The 13,286-nt window shown below is 39.8% G+C and overlaps 1 protein-coding gene across 3 annotated transcripts in view; it reads right to left on the reverse strand.

Moving 5' to 3' along the window:
* Positions 1 to 13,286, reverse strand: part of COPG2 (COPI coat complex subunit gamma 2) — a 164,698-nt gene that overhangs the window by 134,048 nt on the left and 17,364 nt on the right. For all 3 annotated transcript variants that reach the window (XM_519383.9, XM_024358044.3, XM_054687707.2), the window contains exon 5: positions 12,268 to 12,347. In XM_519383.9, coding sequence (XP_519383.3) covers positions 12,268 to 12,347 — 80 coding nt within the window. The remainder of the gene's footprint in view (positions 1 to 12,267; positions 12,348 to 13,286) is intronic.

Below are 13,286 nucleotides of genomic sequence, written 5' to 3' on the forward strand. Positions count from 1 at the left end.
CTCAGGCCAGAGAGATGGGCTTCTTTCTCAGTCTCTATTGACCACACCTACTATATAGTTCCCTGATTCAGACTGCCCTTGGGTCAAACTCAAGGTATAAAGATGAAAATTAACCATGAAACTCACTGTTGCTATATTGGTCATTCATTAAGTATTGTTTTCTCTCCCTAATTCACCTACTATATTTACTATTTGGAGGCTTCAGGTAATTGTTTTTGTTTTTTTGTCCAGGGTTGTTGTTATTTATTATTATTATTATTTATTATTTGTAATCACTGGGAAAGATGGGCTCCAGTAGCTTTATTTCATCTTGGCTAGAATTAGAAGTCTCCTGGCTTTCCCTTTTATTCACTGTTGTTCATTTCACTAGGCTTTAGAGAAGGAAGTTTTGAGACCTGGCATCACTTCATCATCTTTCCTGAAAAGTCTGCCCCAATTTCATTTTAAAATAAAATAAGTGTTAATCCAAATAAATCAGGAAAGTTGGCTTGCAAACTGGGCAGGAAAAAGAGAAGGGAAGTAGGAGACAGAAAGGTTTCTCAACACACATTAACACACCTTTCTCCACTTCTGCCTGTGTGAGTGCTTTCCTGAGGTAGAGAGGGAAATAAATAATCCTTCTGATTCCAACTCCCTTGCTTGAAGAGAGAAAATGGATTATCTTTTAACTCATGCAACACTTTTATTGCATGTCTAATAATACAAAGCACTTTTCCAGGTATTGATGATACAAAGTTATATGTGTTTCTTTCTCTCAAAGAATTAATAATTCAGAGGGCAGAAAAACTATGCAAATAATTATAGTATAATATATTAAAATACTAGAACAGAGGTTAAAAAAAAAAATCAAGTGTTAGAACAACCGAGGCTGGGGGTAGTGGCTCTCACCTGTAATTCCAGCACTTTGGGAGGCTGAGATGAGAGGACTGCTTGAGGTCAGGAGTTCAAGACCAACCTAATCAACATAGCAAGACCCTACCTCTCAAAAAAAAAAAAAAAAAAAAAAGAGAACAACAGAGAAGACAATGACTAATCTGTCAAGAAAGAAGAAGAAGGAAGTCAGTACCTATAATGACATGTATTTGAGCTATGTGGAAAAGGCAACAGAATAATTCCAGGCACAGGGAGAAGCATGTACAAATATAAAGGGTATCAAAGAGCATGATGAGTTTGGGAAAGAACTACAGCACTGATATGAACCCTAGGGAATACCAATATTTAGATGACAGGCAGAAGAAAACCAGCCACTTCTGAGCTATCATAGGATAAAATGGAGAAATCAAAGAGGAGAGGAAATCCAGGACTATGGTTTTTGAAAGCCAAAGATGGTACAACTCCAGGAAGTATTTAACCATGTTAAAACTGGGAGAGAGGTCAGGTAAAATGTGGACAGAAAATTAACTTTTAAAATTAACTAAGTAAGAAGTTACTGGAAATCTTTGAGAGGAGTTTCACTAGTGGTGGTTAAGTCATAATAGTATCTCATTTTCTTGTTCTAAACCATTTCCTGGCAGTAAATCTTCAGAAGTAATTATTCAGGAACAGCTGCACCATTCAAATAGAAAAGTTGTTTCAGGCTTGTATATTTCTTACTAAGTGGATGAACTTAGCATTTAGTTTCCTTAGGAAGCACAAAGTATTTTTCTCCCCCTACCCGAATCCACACATTATCGCCACAATTGATTTCAAAACTGCCTAGCTGATAACAGTTTCTACAACCCATTTATTTCTTCCTAAACCATGGTCTTTGAATTTTTCATTTGATTTTCTGAAACCAGGACGTAACTTCTCACATACTGATGCCCACTCCCCAGAGTACTTCCTAATGTGAGTGATGGATCATTCCTCAGGACTCAATTCCAGAATTCTCAATTCTCTCAATTCTCAATTCCTCAATTCTCTCAATTCTCAATTCCTCAATTCTCTCAGGACTCAATTCCAGACTTTCACTGGGTGGGTGCCATCACATAAGGGTATGCCTTCTTGTAATGAGTAGAACAGTAAAATCAGGTTGTCAATATACATTTAGTTAGTTAAGACACTAACTACATCTCTTTTTTTTTTTTCACCAAGCTGTAATTTATACAATAAAATGGACAACTGAAATATTATGTTAAATCAGTTTTGGCAATTGTGATCATCTATGTAACCTCCATCCAAAATAAAAATACTGAACATTTCCATCACCCCAGAAAGTTCCCTCATGCCCATTTCCAATCAATTTCCTCTAACCCAGTAGACTTCTGACTTCTATCACCACAGATGAGTTTGGTGGCTGTTCTTGGAGTTTATACGAAGAGAATCATCCAGCATATATTCTTTTGTGTCTGTTTTCTTTCCAACATAAATGTTTTAGAAGTTTATCCATGTTGTTGCCTGAATCAGCAATTTTTTCCTTTTATTGCTGAGTAATAGTCTATTGCATGAATATACCACAATTTGTTCCTTCTTCTTTGATGAGCATTTGGGATGTTTCCAGTTTAGGGCTATCACAAATACGAGGGGACTTCAAAAAATCTGTGGAAAAATGGAATTAAAAAATAAACCTAACGGCTGAGCACAGTAGCTCACGCCTGTAAGCCCAGCACTTTGGGAGGCCAAGACGGGCAGATCACTTGAGGTCAGGAGTTTGAGACCAGCCCGGCCAACATGGTGAAACCGCATCTCTACTAAAAATACAAAAATTAGCTGGGCGTGGTGGCACACAGCTGTAATCCCAGCTACTTGGAAGGCTTAAGCCTGGGAGGCGGAGGCTGCAGTGAGCCAAGGGCACACCATTCCACTCCAGCCTGTGTGACAGAACAAGACTCCGTCTCAAAACAAAAACAAAAACCATAGGCCGGGCACAGTGGCTCCCAGCACTTTGGGAGGCCGAGGCAGGCGGATCATGAGGTCAGGAGATCGAGACCATCCTGGCTAACATGGTGAAACCCCGTCTCTACTAAAAATACAAATATTAGCCAGGCGTGGTGGCAGGCACCTGTAGTCCCAGCTACTCGGGAGGCTGAGGCAGTAGGATGGCATGAACCCGGGAGGCGGAGCTTGCAGTGAGCCAAGATCGCGCCACTGCACCCCAGCCTGGGCGACAGAGCGAGACTGTGTCTCAAAAAAAAAAAAAAAAACCCACAAAAACTATAAATTTTATTTATCGACATAGCTCCATCAAGTTCAAGACACATTTTAAAGTGATGATACCAGTCATTTAGTCCATCCCTAAACAATTGAAGTTGCTGGGAATGTAAGCATGTCAATGCAGTCATTTTTACATTATTATTATTTTTTTAAGGAGCCAGGAGTAGATAACTTTGTTTATATGGGGATTAAGATAGTTGCTCTGATGTTGGTTTGAGAACTTCAACTTCAACGTTCGGGGTTCTCTTTTAACTCAAGGCCAAGCTTGTAAATTAAGCTGCCTTAAAGAAAAAAGGACTGCAGATAAAAGAAGGGAATGGGAAAAATAAACACAAGACTTTTAAGAATGAGTAACAAGCTACGCATCGTGGTTTACGCCTGTGATCCCAGCACTTTGGGAGGCCAAGGCATGTCAGAGGATCCTCTGAGGCCAGGAGTTCAAGACCAGATAGGCAACATAACAAGACCCCATCTCTATTTAAAAAACACACACACACAAATTAACTGGAGGTAGTGATACACACCTGTAGTCCTGGCTACTCAGGAGGCTGAGGTGGGAGGATCACTTGAGCCCAGAAGTTGGAGGTTGCAGTGATCTGTGATCACACCACTGCACTCCAGCCTGGGTGACAGAGAGAGACCCTATCTCAGAAAAATAAAAGAAATGAGCAGCAGTGCAAAGATCACTGGGAAATTCTTAGCCAAAAACAACTTTGGCAGTTTGGTTAGAGGAAAAAGTCTCTCTCTGATTCTATTACTTAGCATCTATTAATTAGAGAATGAATCCCTAAATAGGTTTCATTTATTCTTGGTATCTGTTTTAAAACAAAAAACAAAAAACTCCACAATCTTGGACTCACGTCAATCTAATAATCATTTTGGGGGTGGAAAGGGCTACTTTGTCCCAGGCCCATGGCTACTTTTAGGATAAGTTCTCTTTTCAGAAAGAGAAACACTAGGTATGACTAGTATACCTTTTGCATCTAATCACTTTGTGGGATGGCAGATGGTTCTAGGTAAGGAGTTCCCAAACTCTAGTCTACTTTGAACATTCTTCAGACCATAGTAGAAAGTTAGCCCTTTTCTAGGAACAAAGTGGGTACCTAGGAACAAATTCAGGTATGTCCGGTGAAGATAGGGCTGCTCAAATCAATTCAAAAGCAACTAAAAATGACAACCAAGGTTGTCACATAGTGATCAAGATGCTCCATCTACCATTTAAGTAGATGTAAAAGTTCACTTTCGTGCAGTTGGTATAGTCCTTTGGCGAGAGTTAAAGGGGGATAAATAGTGTCTTCCATACTGAACAGGCCTGTTAAGTGAATACCTTGGAAGCTATTTCCTTGGAAGCTGACTTTTGCTTTCCTTTTACTTCAGTTAGCATCAGGAACTCATTGCCTTGTTGGTGCCAGATATTTCCCAATTCTGTCTTCAGAAGAGTTTGCTATTAAGAAATGCTGGCCGGGCACAGTGGCTCACGCCTGTAATCCCAGCATTTTGGGAGGCCAAGGCAGGCAGATCACCTGAGGTCACAAGTTCGAGACCAACCTGGCCAATATGGTGAAATCCCTTCTCTACTAAAAATACAAAAATTAGCCAGGTGTGGTGGCAGGTGCCTGTAATCCCAGCTACTCAGGAGGCTGAGGCACGAGAATCGCTTGAACCCAGGAGGCGGAGATTGCAGCGAGATGAGATCGCACCATTGCACTCCAGCCTGGGGGACAAGAGCGAGACTTCATCTCAAAAACAAAAAAAAAAAAAAAAAAAAAAGAAAAGAAATGCTTAAGCATCCATTTTTTCAGGTGACTGGAAAAAGCAGGAAAATTAGTGTTCACAGTAAGAAAATATGGTCCTCATGCTTCCACGTATTCAGAGAGTACCCCCTTTCCAGAATGAGCTACTTGGCTGTGTGAGAAAGGCTCTTGTTCATCCAGCTTTGGCAAAGAGATATTACCTGGGGAGCCACAAAATACTCCTTCACGACGCAATGGGAGTTTTGTAGTAATTCTTCAGCACAGTTGCCTCCTACTACATTGTTAGATCTCAGGTATAGACATCTGCCCTCCAGGACCGACTCCATGGGCTCCACCCGTCGGTGTCCATGGGGTGGAGCCCATGGGCGAAGATGATGTCTTTCTCCAACCGGACCACTGCCTCGAGACTGCCAAAGTCCACAGGCACTAGAGGCTCCAGGGGCTCAATCACCTCAATCATGATCTGGCCACTGCCTTGGAGGTGAAGCCCCGGCGCCCACCCAGCCACATCCCCCACGCTCACCCATTTTTCCATTATTAACTGAAGAAAAATGGGTGCCCTTTAGAGATTTTTTTTCAAGATTAGGAAGCAAAAGAAAGAAGCCAGATAAGAACTCTAAGGTGGATGCCTACGGACACTCTTGCAAAATTGCCCTTGTTTGATGAGACAAATGAACAGACACACTGTCATGGTGGAGAAGGACTCTCTGGTGAAGCTTTCCCAAGTGTTTTTCTACTAAAGCTTTGGCCAACTTTCTCTAAATACTCTCATAATAAGCTATTATCATTACTTGGCCCTCCAGAAAGTGAACAAGCAAAATCCCTCAAGCATCTCCAAAAACTGTTGCCCTGTTTTTGACAGGTCCACTTTTGCTTTGACTGGACCACTTCCACCTCTTGGTAGCTATTGCTTTGATCATACTTTGTCTTCAGGATTGGACTGCTAGCCACATTTCTTCTCCCGTTATAATTCCTCGAGGAAATGTCTCAGGATCTTGATCTCACTTGTTTAAAACTTCGACCTGAAGCTCTGCTCTTGCCTGCAGCCAATCTAGATGCAATAGTTTTGACATCCATTAAATAGTTTGCTCAACTTTAATTTTGTCAGTCAGAATTGGGTAAGGCTGAACCAAATGAGGTGTCTATACATTGGCTATTGCTGCTGTTAATCATCAGTTTTACAAATTGATGTAGATGGTCTGCTGCTGAAGATGAAGGGCTTCGTGGTTAACATTGTCTCATCCCTTCTTAATACAACTTATCCATTTGTAAACTGCTGATTTCTTTGGGTCACTATTGCCATGCTTTTTTGTAACACATCGATAATTTCACCATTCTTCTACCCAAAGTTCACCATAAATGTAATGTTTGTTCTTGTTTCAATTTTAGCAGAATTGATGTTGCTCTGAAATGGATTATTTTCAAACGGATGTATTAGTGTCTCAAGCTAGTTACTGTTCGGACATGTTATTAACAAGTTAGTCATGAGTTTATATTTTAGTGCAAAAAAATTTTGAACTCTGATATGGTTTGGCTCTGTCGTCTCCACCGAAATCTCATCTCGAATTGCAATCCCCACGTGTTGAGGGAGGTAGGTGATTGGATCATGGGGGCAGTTTCTCCCATGCTGTTTTTGTGATAGTGAGTGAGTTCTCATGAGATCTGATAGTTTTATAAATGGCAGTTTTTGCTGTGCTTTCACTCTTTTCTCTCTCTTGCCACCATGTGAGATGTGCCTGCTTCCCCTTCTGCCATGATTGTAAGTTTCCTGAGGCGTCCCCCAGCCACGCGGAACTGTGAGTCAATTACACCCCTTTCCTTTATAAACTACCCAGTCTCGGATAGTGTGTGTGTGTGTGTGTGTGTGTGTGTGTGTGTGTGTGTGTGTATATATATATATATATTTTTTTTTTTTTTTTAAAGATGGAGTCTCGCTCTGTCACCCAGGCTGGAGTGCAGTGGTGTGATCCTGGCTCACTGCAATCTCTGCCTCCCAGGTTCAAGTGACTCTCCTGTCACAGCTTCCTGAGTAGCTGAGACTACAGGCGTGTGCCACCACATCAAGCTAATTTTTGTATTTTTATATGGGGTTTCCCCATGTTGGCCAGGCTGGTCTCAAACTCCTGACCTAAAGTGATCCGCCCCACCTCAGCCACCCATAGTGCTGGGATTACAGGTGTGAGGCACTGTGCCTGGCCTCAGGTAGTATCTTTATAGCAGTATGAAAATGGACTAATACAAACTCCATGGATATTTTTTCATAACACACATTTCCCACAAACTTTTTGAAGAACCCTCATAAGGCTGTTATGACATTCTTGTACAGTCTTTTCTGTGGCCATATATGTATTCATTTCCCTTGAGTAAATACCTAGAAGGGGTATTACTGGTCACAGGGCAGGTATATAATTAACTTTATAAGAAACTGCCAAAACTTTTCTAAGGTGGTTGTATCATTCTACATTCCTATCTACAGTGTATGGGAGTTTCAATTGTTCCAAATGTTCGATATTGGAATAGGCTTTTTTATTTTGGTATTGTCAAGCTTTTTTGTTGTAACCATTCTAGTGGGTATGCTGTACCTCATTAAGATTTTTTTTTTTTTTTTTTCAAGACGAAGTCTCACTCGGTCGCCCAGGCTGGAGTGCAGTGGCATGATCTCGGCTCACCACAACCTCCGCCTCCCGGGTTCAAGCAATTCTCCTGCCTCAGCCTCCTGAGTAGCTGGGACTACAGGTGCCTGCCACCACGCCCAGCTAATTTTTTGTATTTTTAGTAGAGACAGGGTTTCACCGTGTTAGCCAGGACGGTCTCGATCTCCTGACCTCGTGATCCACCCACCTCGGCCTCCCAAAGTGCTGGGATTACACACGTGAGCCACTGTGCCCAGCCTATCTCACTAAGATTTTAATTTGCATTTCCCTGATGACTAATAATGTTGAGAACATTGTGCTTATTGGCCATTTGCATATATTCTTTTGTGAAGTATGTGCCTTCAGATTTTTTTAATCTCCATGGTTTCTTGCCAAGCCAACAAATTTTCTATGCATACAGAAAGGTCATCTATAATATTAGTTTTCTATTCCTGCTGTAACAAATTACCACAATTAGTGGCTTAAAACAACATGAATTTATTATTTTCAGTTCTGTAGATTAGAAGTCCAACATAAGTCTCACTGGGCTAAAATCACTGTGTCATTAGGGTTATGTCCATTTCACAAGCAAAATACATTCATTCACCCCCTTCCAAGATCCCCCCAAAGTCTCAACACACTGCAGCATCAATTCAAAGTCCAAAATCTCATCTAAATCTCATGGACTCAAAAATCTCAATCTTATTATCAAAATCTAAATTTGGTGTGGGTGAGACTCTTGGTATAATCCATCCTGAGGCAAAATTCCTCTCCATCTTCGGACCTACGGAATTAGAAAAGAAATCCCCTGCTCCCAAAATACAAGGACGGGACTGCCGTAGGATATAGTTACAGACATTCCCATTCAAAATGAAAGAAAGTGAAAGGGAAGACATCATCGGTCCCAAGGAATTTTGAAATCCAGTTAGGCAACCTGGAATAGGTCTCTGCACGGGTAGAATTCTGTAAAGTTCTCAGTTCCACCCTACAGGACTGCCCTTTTGCCCTCAGAGTCTTCCTTCCTTTTTCATAAAGGGTAACCAGCGTGTATTTAAAGCTGAGTAGTTTCATCGGCTTGTTTCCTGCCTATAGAATTTGGGGCTCTGATAGCCTTCTTTCACTTCATCCTCTCATTTCTTTTCTAATTCCATAGGTCCACAGATGAAGAGGAATTTTGCCTCCTCTTTGAGTCTTTCACTTCATCCTCTCTCTCTAGCTCTGAGTTGCTGCTGACGTAGAATTCTCAAAAACCTTGTGGGTCTACTGTATAAGTACAGAGACTCACTCCATTAGACAAGAGGCTCCTCCACAGATCTTGCCTAGATAATCCCATCTCTATTGCTGGCTTCTACTTAGATGCTAAGGGAATCTATGAGTCACACCCCTTGATCTCTTCAGTGTTTTGTGTGAGTGAATGCTCTGACCTTTTCATCTTTCTGAGGTTTCAGCAAAAGGTTGTGCAGTGACTCCTTTGGCTTTTTCTTTAGAGCACGTTTTCCTGACAGTGAAACTCCTGACTTTAGCACCCTTTGCCACTTGGGTAGACTAAGAATTTCCAAAATCATCAAGCCCTGGTTCCTTTTTGTTTAACAGGTCTCTTCTTGATTTATTTCTCTACTTTCAATTTTACTATTAGTGGCAAAAAGAAACTAGGCCATAACTTCAACACTTTGCCTGGAAATCTCTTCAGTTAAACATCCAAGTTCACTGTTTGTAAGTCCTCCTTTCCATGTAATTGCAGTACACAAGCCTGCTGAGCTTTCTGCCACTGTAACACGGATCCCTTTTCCTCTAATTCCCAACATTTTCCTCTGAGCCAGCACCTTTAATGCATTTCCACCATCTGTTCACAATGATTTAGGTATTCTCTAAGATGATAAATGTTTTCTCTATCCTGCTGCTCACTTTTTTCTAAGTCTAATAGAGTCATTAACATCCATATTTCTATTGTCATGGCAATCTAGGCCTTTTCTATCTTGCACCTCAAAATTCTTCCAGATGTGCTCACTGCATAATTCCAAAGCTACTTCCACATTTTTAGGTATTTGTTACAGCAGCACCCCACTTCCAGGTACCAAAATCTGCATTAGTCTTCTATTGCTGCTGTAACAAAGTGCCACAAATTTAGAGGAAAATACAACATTCATTTCTTTATCTTACAGTTATAAAAGTTAGAAGTCCAACACTGGTCTCACTGGGCTAAAATCAAGATATCGGTAGGGCTACAGTCCTTTCCGGAGGCTAGAAGGGTGAATCCTTGCTTTTTCCAGTCTCTAGAGGTTACCACATTCCTTGACTCATGGCCCTCTTCCCCCATCTCCAAATCCAGCAACACTGCATCTCTGACCTTGTTTCCATCATCACATCTCTTACTGACACCTCTTCTGCATCCCACTTCCATTTTTAAGAAGTGTAGTCCTTAAAGGGCCCACCTGAATGATCCAAAATAATCTCCCTATCTGCTGTTTAGCAATCTTAATTCCCTTTTGCCATGTAATGTACATATTCACAGGTCCTAGGAATTGGGACGTGGACATCTTTGGGTCACTATTATCCTGCCTACCACAACTACTAATCACTTAAAATGAACTATTAATAGAAATACACCATAATTCAAGGTAGCCTAGCAAAACTCAGAGGCAAGTATTGACAGCTAAAAGAAACAAACAAAAAACTCTCAGTCAACGACTAATTTATTTTAAAATTGTCAAAATATTAGTGAATCTAGCAATCTAACTGAAGGTTTTCTGGGTTTTTTGGTTCATTTGTTTGTTTTTTTACTTGTGGTAGACACCATTAGTTAACTAATCCGACATCCATTTTCAACCCCTTCTCCCTTTTCTGTCCCTAATACTTGGGCTATAAAATACTAAATACTCACTTTCCTGGCTTCCTAAGGATAGTCATATAACACAGTTGTGCCAAGTGAAATCTAAAAATTGCTTTGGGAAAAGATATTGCATTCCTGATGAAAGAGGCAGATGGTGTGGCCTTCCCTGGCTTCCTTCCCAGTACCCCTCTAGCCTTGAATGTGGTACATTGCCAGTAATTTGGGCATCTATTTTGCAACAATGGAGAATGTCCAAAGAATTCAAGAGACACTACCCTGACACTGCTGAATGAATGAGCCAACACCAGCTACTCTAAGCCTCTAGACTTACGATTATATGAGAAAAAATAAACTCCCATCTTGTTTATGTCACTGTTTACATCCGCTTTTCTGTTATTTTCAGCTGAAAGCTTTCCTAATTGAAACTACATTCCATACTACTACTGGTTAAACACAAGCACCCTCCTCTAAAATTTATTATGTTATACAAAACCAGATTCACTTCAATGAGTTATAGTAATTAAAAAGGCAACTATTTTAAAAATAATGTTCATTACACACTTAGAACTATAAATTATATATACTTATTCTAGGACATTTGCAAATTATAAAAAGTTTAAAAGAAAATAAATATCAGCCACAATCCCAACTATCCAGAGATAAGTCTGTATAACTTCTATCCACATTTTTTATATACATACATAAAATGTTTTTTTTTTCTGAGACTGAGTCTCGCTCTGTCACCCAGGCTGGAGTGCAGTGGCACGATCTCGGCTCACCACAATCTCCACTTCCCAGGCTCCAGCGATTCTCCCGCCTCAGCCTCCCAAGTAGCTGGAATTACAGGAGCGCGCTACCAATGCCTGGCTAATTTTTTTGTATTTTTAGTAGAGAAGGAGTTTCACCATGTTGGCCAGGTTGGTCTTGTCCTGACCTCAGATGATCCACCTGCGTCGGCCTCCCAAAGTGCTGGGATTACAGGCATGAGCCACCACGTCTGGCACATAAAATGTTCTTTAAAGTGAGACTATATGGAATACGTAGATTGACTCCAACCCCCATTTAGCACTTTATGAAGACTTATTTATATCAGATGTTTCAAAAATATCTCCAAATTTTAAAATATTTTATAATATGATGATATGGTTAATTAATTTTATCAATGGTAGACACGTAAGTTGTTTGTCCTTTTTTCTACTGTAAATGGTGTTGCAACAAACATCAATATATATAAGTTTTTCTGTGTTATGTCTGATTATTTTCCAAGGATAGTTCCACAGATGTGGCCTTACTAGGTCAAAGGGATAAAGCCTTTCAATTATTCAATAAATGTTGCTAAATTACTTTCTAGAAAAATTGAATCAATTTATTACTCTGTCTCCTTTGTACAAGAGTATGTCTCCCTTACACAAGTACTGAATGCTGCCTGTTTGCTTTTTTGCCATTTTGATGAGTAAAAAATATTATACCTCATTCTTGAATTTTTAATTTATGTTTTTTGGTTACTAGTGAGAACGACTATCTAAAGACATTTAGATCCTTTATATTGGTTATTTGATGAATTATCACTTGTTTCTTTTTAAAAGTTCTTTATATATTACAGATGCTAGCCTTTGATGTATTTGTTGTAAATATTTTATTTCAGTGCACATTATCTTTTACTTTTTAGTTTTATCCATTTTTATGAAAATTTTGATGCACTCAAATCTATCAGTATTATCTTTTGTAACTTCTTCCTTTGCTTTATCAGATAAGGATGGCTTTCACATGATGAAAACTTCATTTTAGAAAAGAATGCTTTAAGATATTATATTCTTTTAAATTCCTATTGGCTTTTTTATGGTCAAAAAATGAAATCAACAGAAAGCAAACAGCAAATATATAAATATCTCATCCTAGATTTTGACCATTTACATACCTGCTTGTGACAATTATCACATCCTCAGAGATGGTAGCCATTTCTTTGATGGTAAGGTAGCACATTCTCCTCAATGTTTGCTGAAAAATCATTTATAAAAGGTAACAGATTATTCATTAGGAAATGGTTTTTTAAATTATTTGAAGTGAGGACCCCAAGTAGATATATATTTTAGAAAGATATTCTTTAAAAGAGTCTCATCTACCAAAAAAAAAAATTAATATCTGGGTGAGAAACTATTCAGAATACTAATATTTCCTAAACACAACTGATGCATTGACACAATAGGTAAAAACTTAAAAATTCAATTATATGGATCTTTCTACTGAGAGATACAAACTTAGACTATGATAGCTTGAGTCCAAAGACAAAGGTTTTTTGTTTTGTCTTGTTTTGTTTTTTTGAGACGGAGTTACGCTCTGTTGCCTAGGCTGGAGTGCAATGGCGCAATCGTGGCTCACCACAACCTCCGCCTCCGGGGTTCAAGCAATTCTCCTGCCGCAGCCTCCTGGGTAGCTGGAATTACAGGCACTCACCACCACACCTGGCTAATTTTTGTATTTTTAGTAGAGACAGCGTACAGTATTAATTAAAGGCTCATTCCTGGAAAATGTGCAAACTCTGTACTTTCCTCAGTTCAGTGTATACCAATGTTTCCTCCTGAACCCTAAATGAGATTTCTAGATGAATACCTGGATCCAAGTAAGTACTAAGCTAATAATGCTCCACCTACTCTCCCCGACTCAATTGGATCTCTGATTTATTCATACACTATGGATAAATGGGCAGCAGCCAGACACCAGGTTCCTCTAGTCTGTCCAGCCTCATCCCTTACTGAGTAACCTCAAATTTCTTTTAAGTAGAGAAACCCAAATACATCAGACGCAGCTCCAGAGTCCAAGCTATGGAGAAAACCTTGACACTACTGAACCCATTAAGGAAAGAAAAGAGAGTGAGGATCCTCGTGGCGATTAAACACAGAAAAAAAACACACACAGAAAGCCAGTATAGGCACACAC

Source organism: Pan troglodytes, chromosome 6 (genome assembly GCF_028858775.2).
Source record: "Pan troglodytes isolate AG18354 chromosome 6, NHGRI_mPanTro3-v2.0_pri, whole genome shotgun sequence".
Classification (NCBI taxonomy): Eukaryota; Metazoa; Chordata; class Mammalia; order Primates; family Hominidae; genus Pan; species Pan troglodytes.